Below are 17,554 nucleotides of genomic sequence, written 5' to 3' on the forward strand. Positions count from 1 at the left end.
CTGAGCATGTAACAAGCGATGATTCCTGCCAAAAGCATTTGTTGTCTCAGCTGACAAGGCAGGCAGGGGTGGAAGAAAGTGGGTGTTCATGCTACTGTTTAGCTCGCAGGCACTCGGAGCACACATTCACTTGCTCCAAGCTAGAAGAGTCCCTGGCAGAGATAGGCAGTGAATCCAGAGTTTGCAGATGTCAATATTGCCTTTTTTCTCCCGTCTCTTTGAAAAACTAGACTTTGTAAGCTGGCTTGTTTCACTTCAGATAGTAAAAGGGGCTTTTGCTGTCCATCGAGTTAGCAAAGCAAACTTGTGTAATTCACCTGGGGCTCTGCCTAGCATAAAACATGTAAATAATTAGCAGTATTAAGCAGAAAATTATTAATTCCATGTGTATGAAAACCATCTCTGCTGTGGCCAGTGATGTAAAACAGGTCTGTAAAGCACATGGTCGGCCACGGGTCACTGGGAAGGAGCAGCCCTTGCGTATCCTCTGAGTAGGCTGGTCCAAAAAGCCCAATCCAAGCATCACGGCAGCTAACGATACCTTGTTTGAAAAGCACAGAAGAGAAGAAGGTGTATACTTACATATTGCCTACTTGAAGTCCCTTTTATATTCTCTTGAGACAAGACATTGATTAAATGAATTTCTCATGGCCTGTGCTGCTGAACTGCCAAAACGCAGGTTCTGGCTGCAGCGACTCCAGTCAAACCGCAGTTTCGTTATGAGTTGCTTTCCCCTTCTTCAGAAAAGAAAAAATAGTTTCCCTGTGCCTTTCTTTGAGCCCACAACCACCTGCAACTTGGTGTCCTGCGGCAAGCACAACACTTGACGTTGAATTTGGTGCTTTCAGCCCCTCCCTGGCACCCTGGGGAGGCCCTGCTGGCGCGCACCCACTTTTGTAGTGGGGGCTTTCAGGTTTTGGAGGAGGTGTCAAGCTCTGTGGGAATGAAGCTGTAACTGATTTATCACTTCTCACTCCGCTGGCCACTGGCTGTTGCATTTACTGGTGAAAAAGAGATGCCACTGAACTTTGGTGGCTTTACCTGTTGCATAAATGATATCCTCCTTTTATGATGAAACCCTCCTTTTTGATAGGAGTCTCACATACGCCAGGTGTTACATCCTTTCACCTGTCCCTTGGCCATGACTCAGATTTCTCATCCCTTGTTTTATTGCTTGCAGCCCTGTCACACCCCAGTAATGAGAGTGATTAAATGTCCCACTCTGTTAACGAGAGTGACGCAGATTCTCCAAGCCCCTCGGTTGTATTAACGTGAAACAACACCAGAGATCCTGTAACAATTTACAGTGTTAATTCACGATTATGATATCAACTTATTGTGGCACAGTTATGACAAACAAACTACTGAGGCACGATTATGAGAGGCAAATAACAGTGGTACAATTATGATAAGCCTTGCTTTTATGGTTTCAAAGGAGAAGGAAAAGAGCAAAGGGGAGACAGAAAAGACAGAGAGGAAAAGAGGAAGAGGGAGAAATACAAATATATGACCAGTCCTGGGTCCAGCATTGATCCAGCCAGCAGGGGGAGGGGGTGTCCAGGTCCTGGGGGTGCCGCCTTTATGGTGATTTTTTTCATTTTTTGTAGGCAGCTAGCCTCCTCCCTTTAGCCGAGTTTCTTCTCATGCTAATTAATTAGTTGGTGGTGTCCATGTTTTCTGTTACAGGCCAAGTCAGCCTCGTTTTCCGTGTAAATTAGCACGCATGCTCCTTACGGGTGAGGGGGGGCAAGTCTCTTTTAGTCTTGAATTGAGTTGGTGGTCACGATCTCCCCCTGCCACAGTTACCTCTGTTTGACCTCTCCCAGGTGCAGGACTCTTGGCTTGTTGCGTGTAAAAAGGGAGTTGGGTATGGAGGCCATTAAAAGCGGTTTGCTCAGCTTTCCCAGAGCGGCGTCAGGCTGCGAGGGCTCCCAGGTGTCCCTCGGCTGATCCAGTGCCAGGTGCCAGTATGAGCAAGGCCTTTGCTCAGGTCCAGCGCTGATCGGCACAAGACAAGCACAACGCTCAGCCTCTGCTTTTGTGATTCTGTATCCAATGTTCACAGGCCTTGTCCTTCACATTAGCATCTCAGACGAAGGTTTGAGACATTTAACCTCATATTGTCTCCTACAGCCCCCCAGACATTTTTCCTTCTGATGCCAACATTTCCTAGCTGGGCTTTGCTGGAGCCCTGAGAAGGGAAGATGGCAAGCTCAGGTCCTAGTTCCCTTTGGCCTGAGGTGACTTGAGGGAGATGAGCTGACCTAACAGCTGGCAGTTTGCAGAAGAGGAGGGATACCCCACATCTATCTCAGTAGATGAGAGAATGAGGTTGTTCATGGACACCATGAGTTGAGGCCGGTTGTGAAGTGCCTCCTGATTGCCTCTGAATACAGAAACCAGGAGCGCTCAGCACCTCGAGGAGGTGCCGAGAAGAGGGTGGGATGATCAATCCTAAATCCTGGCACCGGTGTAGGGGCTGCGCTCCTGCAGCACCCAGGCTGCGGAGGAGTCCTGCGAGACACGGCTGGGTGGGCAGGGTGCCTCTACTAAGGGGGCTCTGCCCCCGTGGGCTTCTGCATCGCCCCCAAGCCAAGCTGCGCTGCGTTCTGCACTCAGAGCCCATGCCGATTTCAACGTGAGGTTTCAATGCATTCTCTTTAAAAAAATTTAAAAGGAAGAAAAAGCTTGGGACTTTCAATACAGAAGTCTGAATTACTGGTTCTCCTTCTTGTAATGAAACTAAAAAAAAAAGAGAGACACAAATATCTCACTTCAGCTCAACCTGAAACAGATTTTTTTTTTGGGGGGATGGTTGTTTCTTTTTCAGTTAAATGAAAAAAAAGTGACTTTCAGGACAGCCAGAAGTCTTTTTTTCTTCTCCCCCATCACCCCAGCCCAAATAAAAGCTGTCCCTTAACTTTCAGGGCTGTCTAAATGTATTTTTAGTGTTTTCATTCATTTTTTGAATTCAGGTCAAGTTCAAAGGGAATATACCTCTTTAGAAAACAAAATCAAAGCAGTCTTTTCTTAGATGGTAAAAATAAATCTTTTAAGATTTCTACACTTTTTCCACCATTTCTTTTTTCAGACGGAATTTATCTTCAGCTAGAACATGTGAAATATCTTGGCGTCCCCCAAAACTGCATTGTTTATTGGAAATCAGTTCCTTCCTGCAAATACTTACCCTAATCTATAGTAGTGGGAGAAGGTGCCCTGACTCCTCTGAAAGATGTTTCTGAGTAAAGCCAGGCGTTATTTGGCCTCAGCTCCTCATTGCAACCTATTTCCTATATGCACGATGCTTTGGGTGGGACTTTCCGAGACTGTCAGTGTCATTTCTACAGTAAAAATTCCCAGGTGTTTCCTGGCTGTCCTCCCTTTTCGCTGTTCATTTTTAGGCTTGTCTTCAAAGTGATTCTGAGATTTCAGCCAGTCCTAAAGAAAACTTTGCTCATGGCCATGTTCTACTCTCACTTGCTTTGCCAACTCAGTAATTTGTAACTTTTACTGTATTTGTATTTAAAAGATGAGGCATGAGGAGATCTGAGATTGCTTAATCGTCACCTCGGGGGAGAAATGGCAGTGCGTTTGCTCTCAGGAACTGACTTCAGACAGCATGGTGGTTTCGTTATGCTGTAACTGAGATGATGGTGACTGCACTGGAACTATTTATTATAAGGCTGTGACTTTTCTGTCATGGGGAGACCCATGTGATGTGCTTGGACTAAACGCAGGCAGAGTCCCTGCCAGAGAGGTGTCTGTCTACCAAGCTCAGTCTGCCTTTCCTTCCCATTAACTCTGTTGCTGTACATGTGAGTAAGATTTATTCACCCAAGTAATCCTGTAGCATTACCATCCCTCCACTTTTAGGAAAGCAAGGACTGACTTCAGAGCCTAATGACCAGTATTTGAGATGAAGTGACATCTGGGGCCAAAGGACGGAGTGGTTTCACTTGCTTACAGCTCTTCACATGGCTTCCAGCCTACGTCATGGTTTCTTTTGGAGAATATATTGTTTAAGCTCTTTCAGCATGATAGGATGCAGCCTTTAGGAAGGAAGTATTCCTGGCTGCTGTGAATAAAATTGCGTTGTCCATACTGAAGTTAGCGATACTACCTGTGCGGTTGGGAAGGATCAGGGAAGAGAAGGGCAGTGCCACCGTCCCTGCAGCAGCTCGTCCTGCTGCACAGGGCATGGCTGCTTCTGGAGAAGACAACTGAAAATGTACCTTGTACCTGGCTGTTTCTGTGTACACAGAAACAAGGAGGCTGTTGTCAGGTCTGTTACTTGCTTCTCATTTGCTTAAGTCTACCCAGCTGATAAACCGTCCCTTGGTTACTTTAGTCAGGTAATAAACAATGGCCCAAATTCTCCTCCTCTGTACACCCCTGCAGCTGCTCTGTGCTCTTTGTGACTTAAAGTTGATTTGGAAGCCTCATCTCTTCGAGATGATCTGAGCATTAATAATACTCCAGACTGTAACCAGCTTGTTAGAAATTCCTTCCTTCCTTCCTTCCTTCCTTCCTTCCTTCCTTCCTTCCTTCCTTCCTTCCTTCCTTCCTTCCTTCCTTCCTTCCTTCCTTCCTTCCTTCCTTCCTTCCTTCCTTCCTTCCTTCCTTCCTTCCTTCCTTCCTTCCTCTCTCTTCTCCTATACCGATTTCTCTCCTTCTCTCCCTCTTTCTTTTCTAGTCTACCTGTGTGTCTCTGTCTGTCTGTCCACGTTCCCTCACGTTACGCTCAGGGACTGTGAGAGTCTCACTGGTTTAGAAGTTGGCACTTTGTATTATGTGATGCATTCCTTTCTGTTTGTATTTTCTTCCCCTCCTCCCTGAGCTGAATCACCTGCAAGCTTTGCATTGTTGTTCCATGACACAAAGGCTGTGGACTTTTCCACTAAATTTAGTAACCTGTATATAAGGAAGCACAGCATTTATTTATAGTTTTCTTGTTTTATTCTCAGGGGGTTTTGGCATTGTGTTTGGTGGTCAGAAAATATAAAAAATATGAGATCAGAACCTGCTGTTATAAATCCAAAATAACCCTGTTGAGGTTGATGGATTAAAGCTGTGATAGGTAAAATCAGGCTCGGAGTTCCCTGGAAATCTGATCTGTACCACGTCGTTCATAAACTACCACGTTATAACAATTTTTATCTCGAGTCTTATGATATTCGAGGGTTTTGCTTGTTTTTCTTTTTTTTGGAAGAAAGCTCAGCTCTTGGGGCCACATGAGTAGTGTATCTAAAAGAAAATGTTAGCTTTTAGTCCTGATGTTTGTAGGAAAAAATATAATATATGGCTTAAAGATTTGCTAACCAGAAGGCGAACAAAAGAGCATCCCAAACACACGCTCTGGGGAAGTCGTGGAAGCTGCACTTATTTTTAAGACAGCAGCAGAGCTATTTGGTATCCAAGTCATGATTTTGAACGGTCTTTGTAGAAAATTTGCCCAAATACTTTGATCACCAGAAGTCTTCTTTAAAACTGGGGCATTGTCTGTGATACTTTGAAAGCAATACAAAGGGCTCAGAGCTCTGAAAGCAGTGTGTTTACAGCAGAAGGTGGTACCAAATCCAGCCTGCTACATGCCCAGTCCCAGCTGGTGGTGTACAGCTTGGGTGCAAGTGTGACATTTAGATCAGCCTTGGACATACTGTGACAGAGAACCTGACCCTAGGCTAGCCCTTATCCCCGCTGGCAGCCCCCACATGCATCTGGCTAGGCTAGTTGTAGGGTCTCCTACAGCAAGGACAGATGGATCTGAACATGGTCCAAGCTCATGGGCCCCTCCAAGCACTGCGATGCGCTCTGCTGAGCTGCAAGTATCCTGTAGCCAGAAATGAGGGCACACAGAGCTGGTGTAGGCAGGGTCTTTGCTCCTTGGAGTAGCGTGGAAGAGACCTGCACCAGCCATGGAGGTCAGAAATCATGCAATTTGGCATATGCATATTATTGTGTGTTTACATAATACACACATTACATTCATATTTGAGAATGCATAGTTTTTGACATACACACATATTATTAAACAAAGCCCGAACTCTTGAAAGCCGCTATATTCTTCCCCATAATCTCTTTGATGCATGGCAATTATAAGACATTAAATATAACAATAATAATGTCTTATTTTCCAGACCAAGGAGGCATTTTTCAAATTGATAATTTCCTTTTAACCTCTCCTTCAGTCTGCAAAATGAAGATTACCTGGATTTGCCCCACCAGGCTGTTGCTAAGATTAATATTTGTACAGTGTCTTGTAGCCTGGAAGCGCTGTGTGAGTACTAATGCCTATGGTCTGTTGCAGTGAGGCAATAAGTGACTGTGCAAAAGACATTCTCATAGGGCTTTATTCCTTCTTTATTGTTTAAAAACAGGTTAAAATAATTTTAAAAGCCATGAAAAACAGTATTGCTACACCAGTTTCCCCAGGGTAGCTGGCCATGTCCTTGCAGGATTTCTGCCCTGGCAGTACTGGCTGCTGCCAGATCCACACCTATGCCTCCCTGTCCACCGCAAGGGTTGTGTCTTGAACCATGCTCCGTCTGCACCCACATCCAGTGATTACAGGTTCATAGAATCATAGAACAGTTTGGGTTGGAAGGGACCTCTTAAAGTCATCTAGTTCAACACCGCTGCAATGAGCAGGGCCGTCTTCAACTAGACCAGGTTGCTCAGAGCCCCGTCCAACCTGACCTTGAATGTTTCCAGGGATGGGGCATCTACCACCTCTATGGGTAACCTGGTCCAGTGCCTTACCATTCTCACTGTAAAAAATGTCTTCCTTAGATCTATTCTAATTCTACGCTGTTTTAGTTTAAAGCCATTACTCCTTGTACTATTGCAACAGGCCTTGCTAAAAAGTTTGCCCCCATCTTTCTTAAAAGCCCCCTTCAAGTACTGGACAGCTGCAATAAGGTCTCCCTGCAGTGTTATCTTCTCTAGGCTGAATAACCCCAGCTCTCTTAGCCTTTTCTCATAGGAGAGGTGCTCCAGCCCTCAGGTCATTTTTCTGGCCCTCCTCTGGACCTGCACCAACAGGTTCATGTCTTTCCTGTGCTGAAGGCTCCAGAGCTGGACTCAGAACTCCAGGTGGGGTCTCACCAGAGTGGCGTAGGGGGGAGAATCACCTCCCTCAACCTGCTGGCCACACTACTTTTGATGCAGCCCAGGATATGGTTGACCTTCTGGGCTGTAAGTGCACATTGGTGGCTCATGTCCAGCTTTTCATCCTCCAGTACCCCCAAGTCCTTCTTGGCAAGGCTGCTCTCAATACCTTCACCCCCCAGCCTGTATTAATACTGGGGTTGCCCCAACCTGCGTGCAGGACCCTACACTTGGCCTTGTTGAACCTCATGAGTTCATTGGCCCATTTCTCGAGCTTGTCCAGGTCTCTCTGGATGGCATCCCATCCCTCAGACATGTTGACCATGCCACTCATATCAGGATATTTTCTACATGCTGACAAGTTGGGATTTTGAAAATGTACTTAATACTGCGCCAAACTTGTTCATGGGCACGAGATGCACATTCACCAGGAGAGCTTTCCTTTGAGGTTCTCCTCACTGTAGCTGTGTCCTTACTTCTCCAAGCTATTAGCTCTGAGCAGCCTTCACTGAATTCAGACCCTCCCTTTGCATTCCCTTAGCTGACTTTTGGGTATTGCTTCTTGGTGATCACTGGTGATGTGATGGTACAACAGAGCCAAGGGAAGCATTCCAAGAAGTTTATAAAAGCAGCAAAGCCCCTGGTCATCCGTAATGGTGGTGTGCACATCATGGTGTGAGAAGGCGCAACAGGCTCTTCCTTGGAAAGCCATTTATGGGTAAAGAAAAGAAATGCATAAACCTTGAGGGTTGTTTTTTCTTGCCTTTTTTTTTTCCTTACTCTTTTCAAATGAGAAGATGCAAAACCAGGTAGTAAACTTCTGTATGTGAAATGGGGAGTTTGTAAGGCTTGGGGGACAGTGCAGTTTCTCTTCCCTGTGAAAATGATTAGAAAATTTCTCAGCCTGGACTTCCAATTATAGTTTTTAACCACCTAAGGTGAAGAGAAGCCAATTCACTGAGGACACAGGGATTAGGTATTTCAGTGTATGTAAGTCCACTTCTAGGAGCTGAATCCATACCCTTATCTCTGGCACACGTCTACAGCACTTGGAGGTAGGATGCTGTCCCAGCAGAGCCACGTGGCACTGACATGGCTCTGCCTTGCACAGCATGGACAGACTTTCACCCAGTGCTTTTGTTGATTTATGGGAAAGGCCAGACTGGTGGGAGCTTGTTAAAAAAAAAGACAACATTACTCAAAAAAAAAGACAAAAATTTGATGTGGGAAAGTGAACTATAATTGGCTTGTAATTGCAATGCTATTAAAATGGTCCTTTTCAAGAAGTCAGGTAAACATTGTGCAATAAGGAGCTGGCTGCACATGAAGTCTGAACTCTTAAAAACTATCTGCCTTGGAGTTAACCAACTTCATTGCCTGCTCTGCTCTTTTTTGCTGAAATGTCAAAGACCATATCCAGTCCTGAGTCAAGATTAGGCCTGAAGAGTATAGTCCAATAAGATAATCACTGGGCAAATTAAAACTGAGCACTTTTAATGAGTTAAGGGTGAATGACTTTATGGATGTTCAGCACACAGTGCAATAAGGTCCTGATCTTATTTGAGGTCATTCGGGGAACCTCTAATGTAAGTAATAATCTCTGCTGTGGAAGTTGTGTACAACTGAGGGGTCGCAGGATGATCTCCTGATTTCTGGCTGGTGCTGGTGCCCATGTTTTAACTTGGTTGAAATAGAGTTGCTCTAGACTGATGGCAGCAGAATACAAAGAAAAGACAGATCCCTGTTCTGTGTAAATGGAGGTGTCTGTCCATGATACTGTTTCTTACCATTTTAATGCACCAAACAGTAGTCAGTACTCCAGTTCCTTTCCTCTACTGATGCTATAATTCTGGCTGCAAAGGCAATTTCACTTAAAAAGAGGGCTCAGGTACTTAGAACTTCCTGAAAATTACCTTCCTCATCTGAATTTTCTCAGACAAAGTCACTTCAAGAATAGTTTTTTGAGTTATTTTACCAGAACAACAAGGTTCTTAAAAACGTTTTGGTGCATGTATGGTGGTTTTCCCTTTCATTTCTTGAACATAGTTAGCCAGTTCACCTTTACAGAGAGAGAGAGTATACATGGGTCTATGCACATAAGTGTTCAAATAACTCGAAATAAGATCTTTTTTAAAAAAGTTTGGATTTTTCTACATTATACACCTGACACTACACTGTAAGACATCTGTGAAGTCCCCACTTATTTGGAAGGCTGCAGGCTTTCTAACATTAAGTATTTTCGATATATTCAGAGTAAAACCAGGCTAGATTGGATTCATAAAGAATACACAAGAGTCTAGATATGTGAACATGTGTTTGTAGCATCACACATGAATTTATGAAGTGGTAACGTTTTTCACTTAAATAATTGAGCCATCCACTGAGTAGTGACATGCGTGGTAATACTGAAAATGCTTGTCTGGGCATCCTAACTACCTTGCATCCTAATCACCTTGTGCAGTCCATATATAAGGATATAGGCTAGCAAGGATTAGCAGGAAGATTAAGTCTATGTATGCAATCGTTCTTTGTCTTCTTTATTTCAAGTTGCTGGCTCCAATGTTCTCCTCTAGCTCGGAGCTCCACAGACCTGTTGTTCAATTCAGTGCAAATAACTTTGCTTTACACAGGCGTGCAAAGAGATAGCATGAAATTCAAACAAAAATTTCAGTGATACATCTGTGTGTGTGTGTGTGTGTGAGAGAGAGAGAGAGAGAGAGAGATAGTAGGACAAATTAACAGTTCTGGTGCAGTCAAGGGAAATGCATCAGAAACTAAAGCCAAATTACCCCAGGCCATTGCTAGGAGTCATGGGAAAAGGTGTTTCTCCTCTCTCCCTCCCCGTCTCTCCCTGCCCTGGGCTGGCAGAGCAAGGGCAGAAGCGTTTTGGCAGGTGTTGTGTTAGGATCTCTACTCCCTTTGTGAACTTGCAAGCAAGCGGCACTGGGAGGGTGGGCAATGCTTTTTGTGAGCCTGCCAGCACTCCCAGCCTCTTTAGCAGCCCTCAGGCAGCAGGGCTGCAGAAAGGGAGTGTCTGACCATCACCTGCCCAGCACCTTGCCTGTGCCTTCCTGATCCAGCCATTGTTTATACCATGCACCACAGAGCTGCTACAAAAGAGTTTCCCTCCATGGCAACCGACACAATAACCTAGGTCCGGGTGATTTTCTTCATCCTGGAGAATTTTTCAGATGGTTTTACATCTTCCGCCCTCAGGACTAACACCACTTTACAGTATTTTCCAACTCTACTAGCAGCTGGTTCCTCCACAGTCCAGAGCAGCAGCGGTGAGATCTCCCACTTCCACTTCTGGCATAAGCCTAAGCTTGTGGAAGGGATGTCAGCCACTTCTGTGCTCCATCAGGTTCTGTCCTTCCTAGGAGGGTTAAAAGAGATTGTATACATGTCGTAACAGAAAATGGGATTAGGCCCAAAATGGGATTAGGCTTACAGACACTACAGGAATATTTATTCAGCCCTGGGAAGAACATGTGCTCTCTTCCACCATGACTACGTAGACTGTGGAGGTGAGGGAATCCAAGGAAAAGGACGGGAAAAGGGGAACCAAGTTAAAAAAGTTAATGGGAAGGGATTTTCCACTTTTTTTTTTTTCCACACTTGTGCTCCCATCCCGAAGCCTTGTAACACATACTGCAGGAGACAGTGACTGCAGGTAGATGCAAGAATGCTCACTGAGAAGACATTTGAAGCTACATCTTGCTCCCAGAAAAGTTAGCTACCTTGGTAACTTGGAGTGATTTTTCTCTCTAACAGAAATTGCAAGGAGAGAAAACTCCGAAGAATATTAACGCTACTCTCAAGGAATTGTTTGGGATCATTCCTGGGGATGGGGATCCGCTTCAGGAGCGAGGCACTTACATGTGCAGACGATGCGCTGTTGTGGGCAACTCTGGGAACCTTCGGCAGTCTCAGTATGGCCAAGATATTGACTCCCATGACTTCGTGCTCAGGTGAGTAGGCACCACCTCAGCTCCAGTTGTCTGTGTTTTTTAAGATTCACTGGTATTTTGGAGGACAAGTGAGCAAACAAGATATCAGGGGCTCTCTAGTGAAATCTGATACTTAGGTCCAATCTAAGTTCTAAACTACATGTGTTGGAGATATGACGTCATGTTTTAGCTTGGAAAAAGACCATGAATATGTGTTAATACTGTAGCTTATTCTGCAGTATTCAGAACTGCCTGCATTAAAAAATGCACCTGAAAAAACCTGCAGTTTCAAGCAAAAGTTATTTCTTCTGCTTCTGCAGTGTGCACAAATGATCTTTTACACACTGAATTGAATGTAGCAAATTTTACTTTCTTGCACTTGTTCATTTGTAAGCAAATGGGAAAGCCAAAGCCACTTTGCAATGGACAGGAGACAACTGGTTGGCTGCAGCTACTTTGTAAAAGGTTGCATCACCTCTTCCTTTTGAAGCAATGAAGGCTGGCTATTTTGTCCCACTGAAAAGCAAGCAGGAACTAAGTAAGTGGAGGTAATCACCCACAGGGAAGCTAAGATACCCGTGCTAACTAAGTTAATCTCCAATGCGTTGTCCAGCTTCCACACCACAGCTGCCAGTACAGCACAATCTGGGGAGCAATGCAGGGCGGATCAAAGAGCCTGGAAAGGAGGGTTTGCTATTGAAAATACCACACGTGGGATTAAACTCTTAGAAGCGACATAACCTTTAGCAGGAAGCTGTGCACTGAAGTCAAGAGTGAATCAGCGGAATAACAGCACTATTTGAATTGTTAAGCCACCTTAGGCCACTTAGCCTGCAGTGTGGCTTGGACGTGCTGTGAAGTCTTTAGATGACGTCTTAATGTTCATGATAAATCATTTTAGGAGTTACTTCGTGAGTTGTGTGCCTTGCCCTCTGCCAAAAGTAACTCCCCAAAGGCAGAGGTGGCCAATCTGGTCTTCAGATACACAAAGGGAAGAGAAGAGCCCTTGGCATTAGTCCTGAAGGTTGCAAATGTGAGGCAGCTGGGGTGCATTTGTGCTTAACTCCGTGTCCCTCACTATGGAGACAGCCCCGTTCCAGTGTGGACTTTCTTATCTTGCCTAGCCTGCATTTTCAGATTCATGCAGAAAATGCTTTGCTAGACTCAAAGGCTATTTTAGTAGTAACTAATGAGTAGCACATTCAGAGGTGTGTTTCAGCCCTGAGCCCTTACCCTTCCCATAGCCGTGCATCCCTGGTAATGGAGAAACTCTCTGTGACTTGGAATTGAACCTTCTAGTCTCGGATTTATATTTTAGCCATCTCAAGCCATGTCTGAAGGAATGGCACAAGATTTTAGGATTCACCGTAGAAATTTATGCAGAGAAGGCGACTGCTGTGTGTGTTAATCCAACAAACAAAGTCTCTGATGACCTGATTTTCACTCGCACATGCTCTGGCAATACAGCCAAGTGCAGGGAAGAGCCTGGGAGTCTGAAGAGACACCTTTCCTCCCAAATGCTGTGTTCCAGCCCACTTTTATTTGTTTAACTATCTACTTTCATAACAGAAGGAAATTCCTGCTTGGTCCATTCTGCTCAGTCTGAGTGTAAACGCTGCCTTCTGCCATGTCACACAGGCAGCCCCACCACAGATGGCGGGGAAGGCAGACAGACCCAAAAGCAGGGTGTGAGTAAGATAACTAAGATACCACCCTTGGCTTTGTCCTGATGGAAAGAAAACTCCATGTTTTATACCTCAGACTGACTAATCTCCGGATAAAACATAGCGAGTCTCATGCTTTACTGAGTATTTCTGCACAGTACAATGTGGGTTGCTGGCAGGGAAGATGCTAACTCAATAACACGTCCTCACAGGCTGGCAGGATAGTCTACCTATGCTAACAACTCCCTCTGAGGGAATTAAACTTTACTTCAGCCAGGGGAGCACTGCAATAGCACAGCCTGGCATAGACTCGATAAACCTCTCCCATTATCAGTGGCCAGGGCAGCATGTTGTTTCTCAATGTACAATGCTCCTCATCATCTCGTCAGCTACATCCTTCCTTGTCTTCCCTGCACTTCTGCCTGGAGCTGAGCTAATGTCTCTGCAGAAGACTCCACTGGGCTGCAGAGAAACCCTGTTCTGTTCAGACCCATCTTGGGGGTTTCTTAATGGTGTTGCACAACACCATAGATTCATGCAAGGTCAGTCAGAGCCACTTGGAGGATCTCTAATGTGTATTACGCTGCACCACAGAAACATGCAAATCTCTACTAGCAGTGAGCTAATGCATCAGGGTGGGAATTGCTGATGTGTCCCCAGATTTGCTTTTAGGAGGGAACACATGCAAAGAGGTGTTTCTGCAGTCATGAGTTCAGAACCCCTTCTCTGTTCCCCATTCCCCGATACACCCAACATGAAGTATCCCTGTTTGGCCAAAACATTTCAACTGAGCAGTGGTGCGCCCTGGGCAGATCTCCATGCACTGATCCTGGGGTTACTGAAAGCACACCACGTGTGTGCTGGGTGACCCTGAGTGGATGTATCAAAGTTAAAAGACATAATACAAAGTAAGGTTTGAGTAAATGAAGTGTCAGCACCAGGTCCTGGATTTGTCACTGTGGCTTTGATGTCTTATCATGAGAGGCCCGTAAGAAATATTTGCTGCTTCTCATCACACATAACATGGTTTGTTACCTTGACCCTAGACATCCAAATACACCTGTACAGGTGGCGGGGAATGAAACTGCAAGCAGTCAAGCTGATAGACTTCAGGGCAATGTTTTTTGCACCTGCTGGATGCTGCAGCTTTAGGATGAAATGAGATGTGTCCTCATGGACTCGTCACTCTTTTGACCAGCTCTCCACTGACTGCAAAGAAAACACAGGGATGTGCTCAGAGATACACCTGCTTAGTAGACACTCCTATTCAGTCCAAGGAATCCCACACTAAAGCTGAGCTTTCATTTATTTTTAATTTATCCACATGGATGATGGTCATTTCAGCTTGCCTGAGGATGTCTGCAACCTGTCAAGGTTTTCTAAAGAGCCTGAATACAGCACTCAGCCATGGGAGCGTTTTCTTGACACCTTGAGCAAATGATCTGAGGAAGAATCACACATATTTGTACCTACCTAATTCCTCTCCCACTTCCTCACTCTCTCACTTCTTACTTTTGGGCTGCAGAATGAACCGTGCACCCACCACTGGCTATGAATCAGATGTTGGGAGCAAGACCACTCACCACTTCGTTTACCCTGAGAGCTACAAAGAGCTGGCAGAGAATGTGAGCATGATCCTGATCCCCTTCAAAACCCTGGACCTGCACTGGATTGTCACCGCTCTCACCACAGGCACCATCAACTTGTGAGTAAGGGCAGCCCTCAGTGGGCAGGCTGAAGGTGTGGGAGCCCCCCACATGTTGGTGTAGGACAGAAAAGCCCACGCTGGGAAAATCCTTGCTTCTAATAAGGCCTAGGGGAGCTTTACAGACCCTCTCAAGTCAGAGTTCAGTCCTGAACACTTGCTTTCTAGGAGAAACTTAATGTTATGGTGCAGTCTTTAAGGCGAAGGTACAGATCCAGCTCTTCACAGCTCCACACAGTGGTCTCAGAGAAATGAAAGGGGGATTTTTTTGCTGCTGGAGGTGGACAATTCAAGCAGCTGCTTCTTGAGCTTTGGGGTTCAGTGCCTTATTTTGAGCTTCTGCTCATCCTTTCTCCTTTCCAGTCCCTTAGGAGTACAGCGGGTGCAGCAAGCATGCCTGTACCCAGATGCACTCGTCAGAAAGCCACCTGCAGAATCAGGGGTTTGGTGTGTTACTCATTCAGTGGTGGACCTAGACACCTGGATTATCCCACCTGTGACACTTGGGTGGCCAAGTGGTCCTCCAACATACGTTATTGCACTTGCAGAAGATGACAGGGAGACAGAGAGAGATGTGCAGGCTGCTCACACAAGGCAGTGAGAGCAGAAGCAGACCAGGGCACTTAATCCCTCACCCACAGCATCCTCCCCTGGACAGGTCAGTCAGGAACTGGGACATCTTTCCTGGGGGAAGGTGATTGAGACCCGTGCAGAGATGACACTGTCATTTTGTGTATCACCTGTGTGCCTTAGCTTTAAATTAAGATGTTCTACCTGGCAATAATGTGTCACACTGGTATTTGTTCTCCATTTCTTCTTTATGAGTACTTTCAGAAGTACATGTCCTTCTTCATAAATTAATGGCAGCACTAGAATTAGAAACGTGAACAAAACACATGTTTCTTCTGGACACCTGCTAGCAGATTCTCTCCCTTCCGTTAAGCTGTTTTTTCCTATTCCAGAGGAATGAAATACATGACATTTGTACTGTGTGTGAGGTTATCTGCTGAATGTAAAGCAACAGCCTGGTGGGATTGCTTGGTGGTGCCCTGCTACACACAGATAACAACAGCAGATCAGATGATTACTTTATTCCAGAGAGAAGTATTTCAAGACATTTCAACTTTTTTCCCAATTTCAGCATCTCAGAAGATTAAAAACTTGGAAAAGTATGTCCCTGTTGACTGGGGATAAGACCCGCTTCACATTTCTAATGAAAAATTTTTGATGGGACAACAAATGGAGTTTTTTATCTTCTTTTCTTTTTCTTTTCTCTGTGCAAATGCATTTTAGATTCTTTTCACTTCTTAATAAGATTCTTGTAACTTGCAACAAATCTGGTTTATTTTCTTTTGCCTTTTTTTTTCACCAACAATTAGTATATACAATCATAAGTTGTCTTGAAAAATCGATCTTCAGGACACACTCGTAACTCTTAGGAAGTCGGCTAAAAAATGTCAGTCATTTCACACAAGACTTAGGGTTGGGGTTTTTTTTGGCATTGATAAAAAAGGTTGAGAATCTTTGCCCTTAAGCCTGTGTGCAAATCCTCTCAGAAGCAATGGAAAGCTTCCAACTGCCTTCAGCGGCCTTTGAATGAAGTCCTTTGCTGCATCTTTGTCAAATCTGTGCCTGCACTAGGAAGAGGGCCAGTTGCTGCCATTGTCACCCATCCGTGTTTCCATCACTGTCACTGCCCTCTGCCCAGATTGCAAAGCTGTTCACTACTTTTTGCTGAGTATTTACCTTCAGAAGAGGCAGCAAGTGAGTTGCAGTGGTAAAGCTGAGTGAGCCCTTAGCCTATCAAGAAGATATAACTGGTTGACTACAAGACACTCACAGCACATGAAATGAAAAACATGTTTGCTTAATAAATTACAGGATATATTATGTATTTGTAATTAGATTGTATATACAGGCTTAGAAAGCATCTGGTATAAATTAGTGTGTGAATGTTTAACCACAGGGAAGAAATATCAGTATTTTAAGATTTTTTGCCATACTCAAAGCAGGGAAATTGCATAATTAATAAGCTGGTAGATGCTAGAATAATAACACCAGAAAATCATAACCACACAAATCATAACAATATATGTAACATAATTTAGGCTAGCAGACTAAACCTACAAGCATGCATTAAACACACAATATCAGATACAGTGTATAAGAAAATTGTTGACTGTACGTTTGTAAAGGGGAGAGGGCATGAAATAAAAATAAAACCCACCTGAAATTCGATATTTTGGAAGAGAAGAAAGACTCACCTCCTTACCCTGACCTGCATGGCCATCATGCCTTGTGCACACGCTGCATAGTATCAGCTGAGGTCAGGTTAACAAGAACCTAAGTGCACTCATAGCTAAAAAAGAAAAGCATCCTCTATTGGTTAGACTTCCACACAAAGTTTGATTTTCTGTATCGCATTCAAATGAAGTAATAATTTTGTAAGACTCAAAACCTGTGAATTAATCATTTTGCCCTCCCAGTATTGCAATTAAAGCAATTTTTATGGTTCAAAACAAAAGCCAAACTGCAGATAGCCTTGATATTAGATTTAATTGATAGCTGAATGATTCCTTCAGATATGTCCCATTTGACTGATGGATGTTCCGTTTCAAGATGAAAGCATTAGGACTGAGCATTATCCCAGAAAAGGCCAAGAAAAAACTTCTGAGACAGAAAACCTTCAGGCCCTCATCAGTCATGTATTTAGCCTAGTTGCCTTAACTTGCCTTCTGCAAGTCTTTTAGGAATTTCCATAGAGAAAAAAATCTCCATTTAACTCCTCGTGGTTTGGCAAAGAGCAATTTTTGTATTCCTTAAAATGTTCCACAGCTTCCAGGTGGGCCAAGAGTACAGTAAATGTCCTGTACAAGGTGGCCACTAATGATGGCAGACTTCACTAGAGCCCTGCAAAGTGGCTCTTAGAAGATGGTTTCCAAATTATATGTATTGCACTTGTAGCAACCTTCATCACAGGCTTCACTCATTGTCCCACTCCTGCATGGTACTTACTGGGTCATTAACTGCCTGGCTGCTATACAGCCCAGGTTTTACATGATCATAATGGCGTAGGTCTCCATTTGGTCTTAATCAGCGTGCCAGTACTTTCTCTGCAGCTGTATGAA

At 44.4% G+C, this 17,554-nt stretch overlaps 1 protein-coding gene across 1 annotated transcript in view; it reads left to right on the top strand.

Moving 5' to 3' along the window:
- ST3GAL1 (ST3 beta-galactoside alpha-2,3-sialyltransferase 1) overlaps positions 1-17,554 on the top strand; it is a 93,363-nt gene that overhangs the window by 65,410 nt on the left and 10,399 nt on the right. The window contains exons 3-4 of the mRNA XM_075415517.1: positions 10,882-11,078; positions 14,247-14,426. Coding sequence (XP_075271632.1) covers positions 10,882-11,078; positions 14,247-14,426 — 377 coding nt within the window. The remainder of the gene's footprint in view (positions 1-10,881; positions 11,079-14,246; positions 14,427-17,554) is intronic.

Source organism: Opisthocomus hoazin, chromosome 3 (assembly GCF_030867145.1).
Source record: "Opisthocomus hoazin isolate bOpiHoa1 chromosome 3, bOpiHoa1.hap1, whole genome shotgun sequence".
NCBI classification, from domain to species: Eukaryota; Metazoa; Chordata; class Aves; order Opisthocomiformes; family Opisthocomidae; genus Opisthocomus; species Opisthocomus hoazin.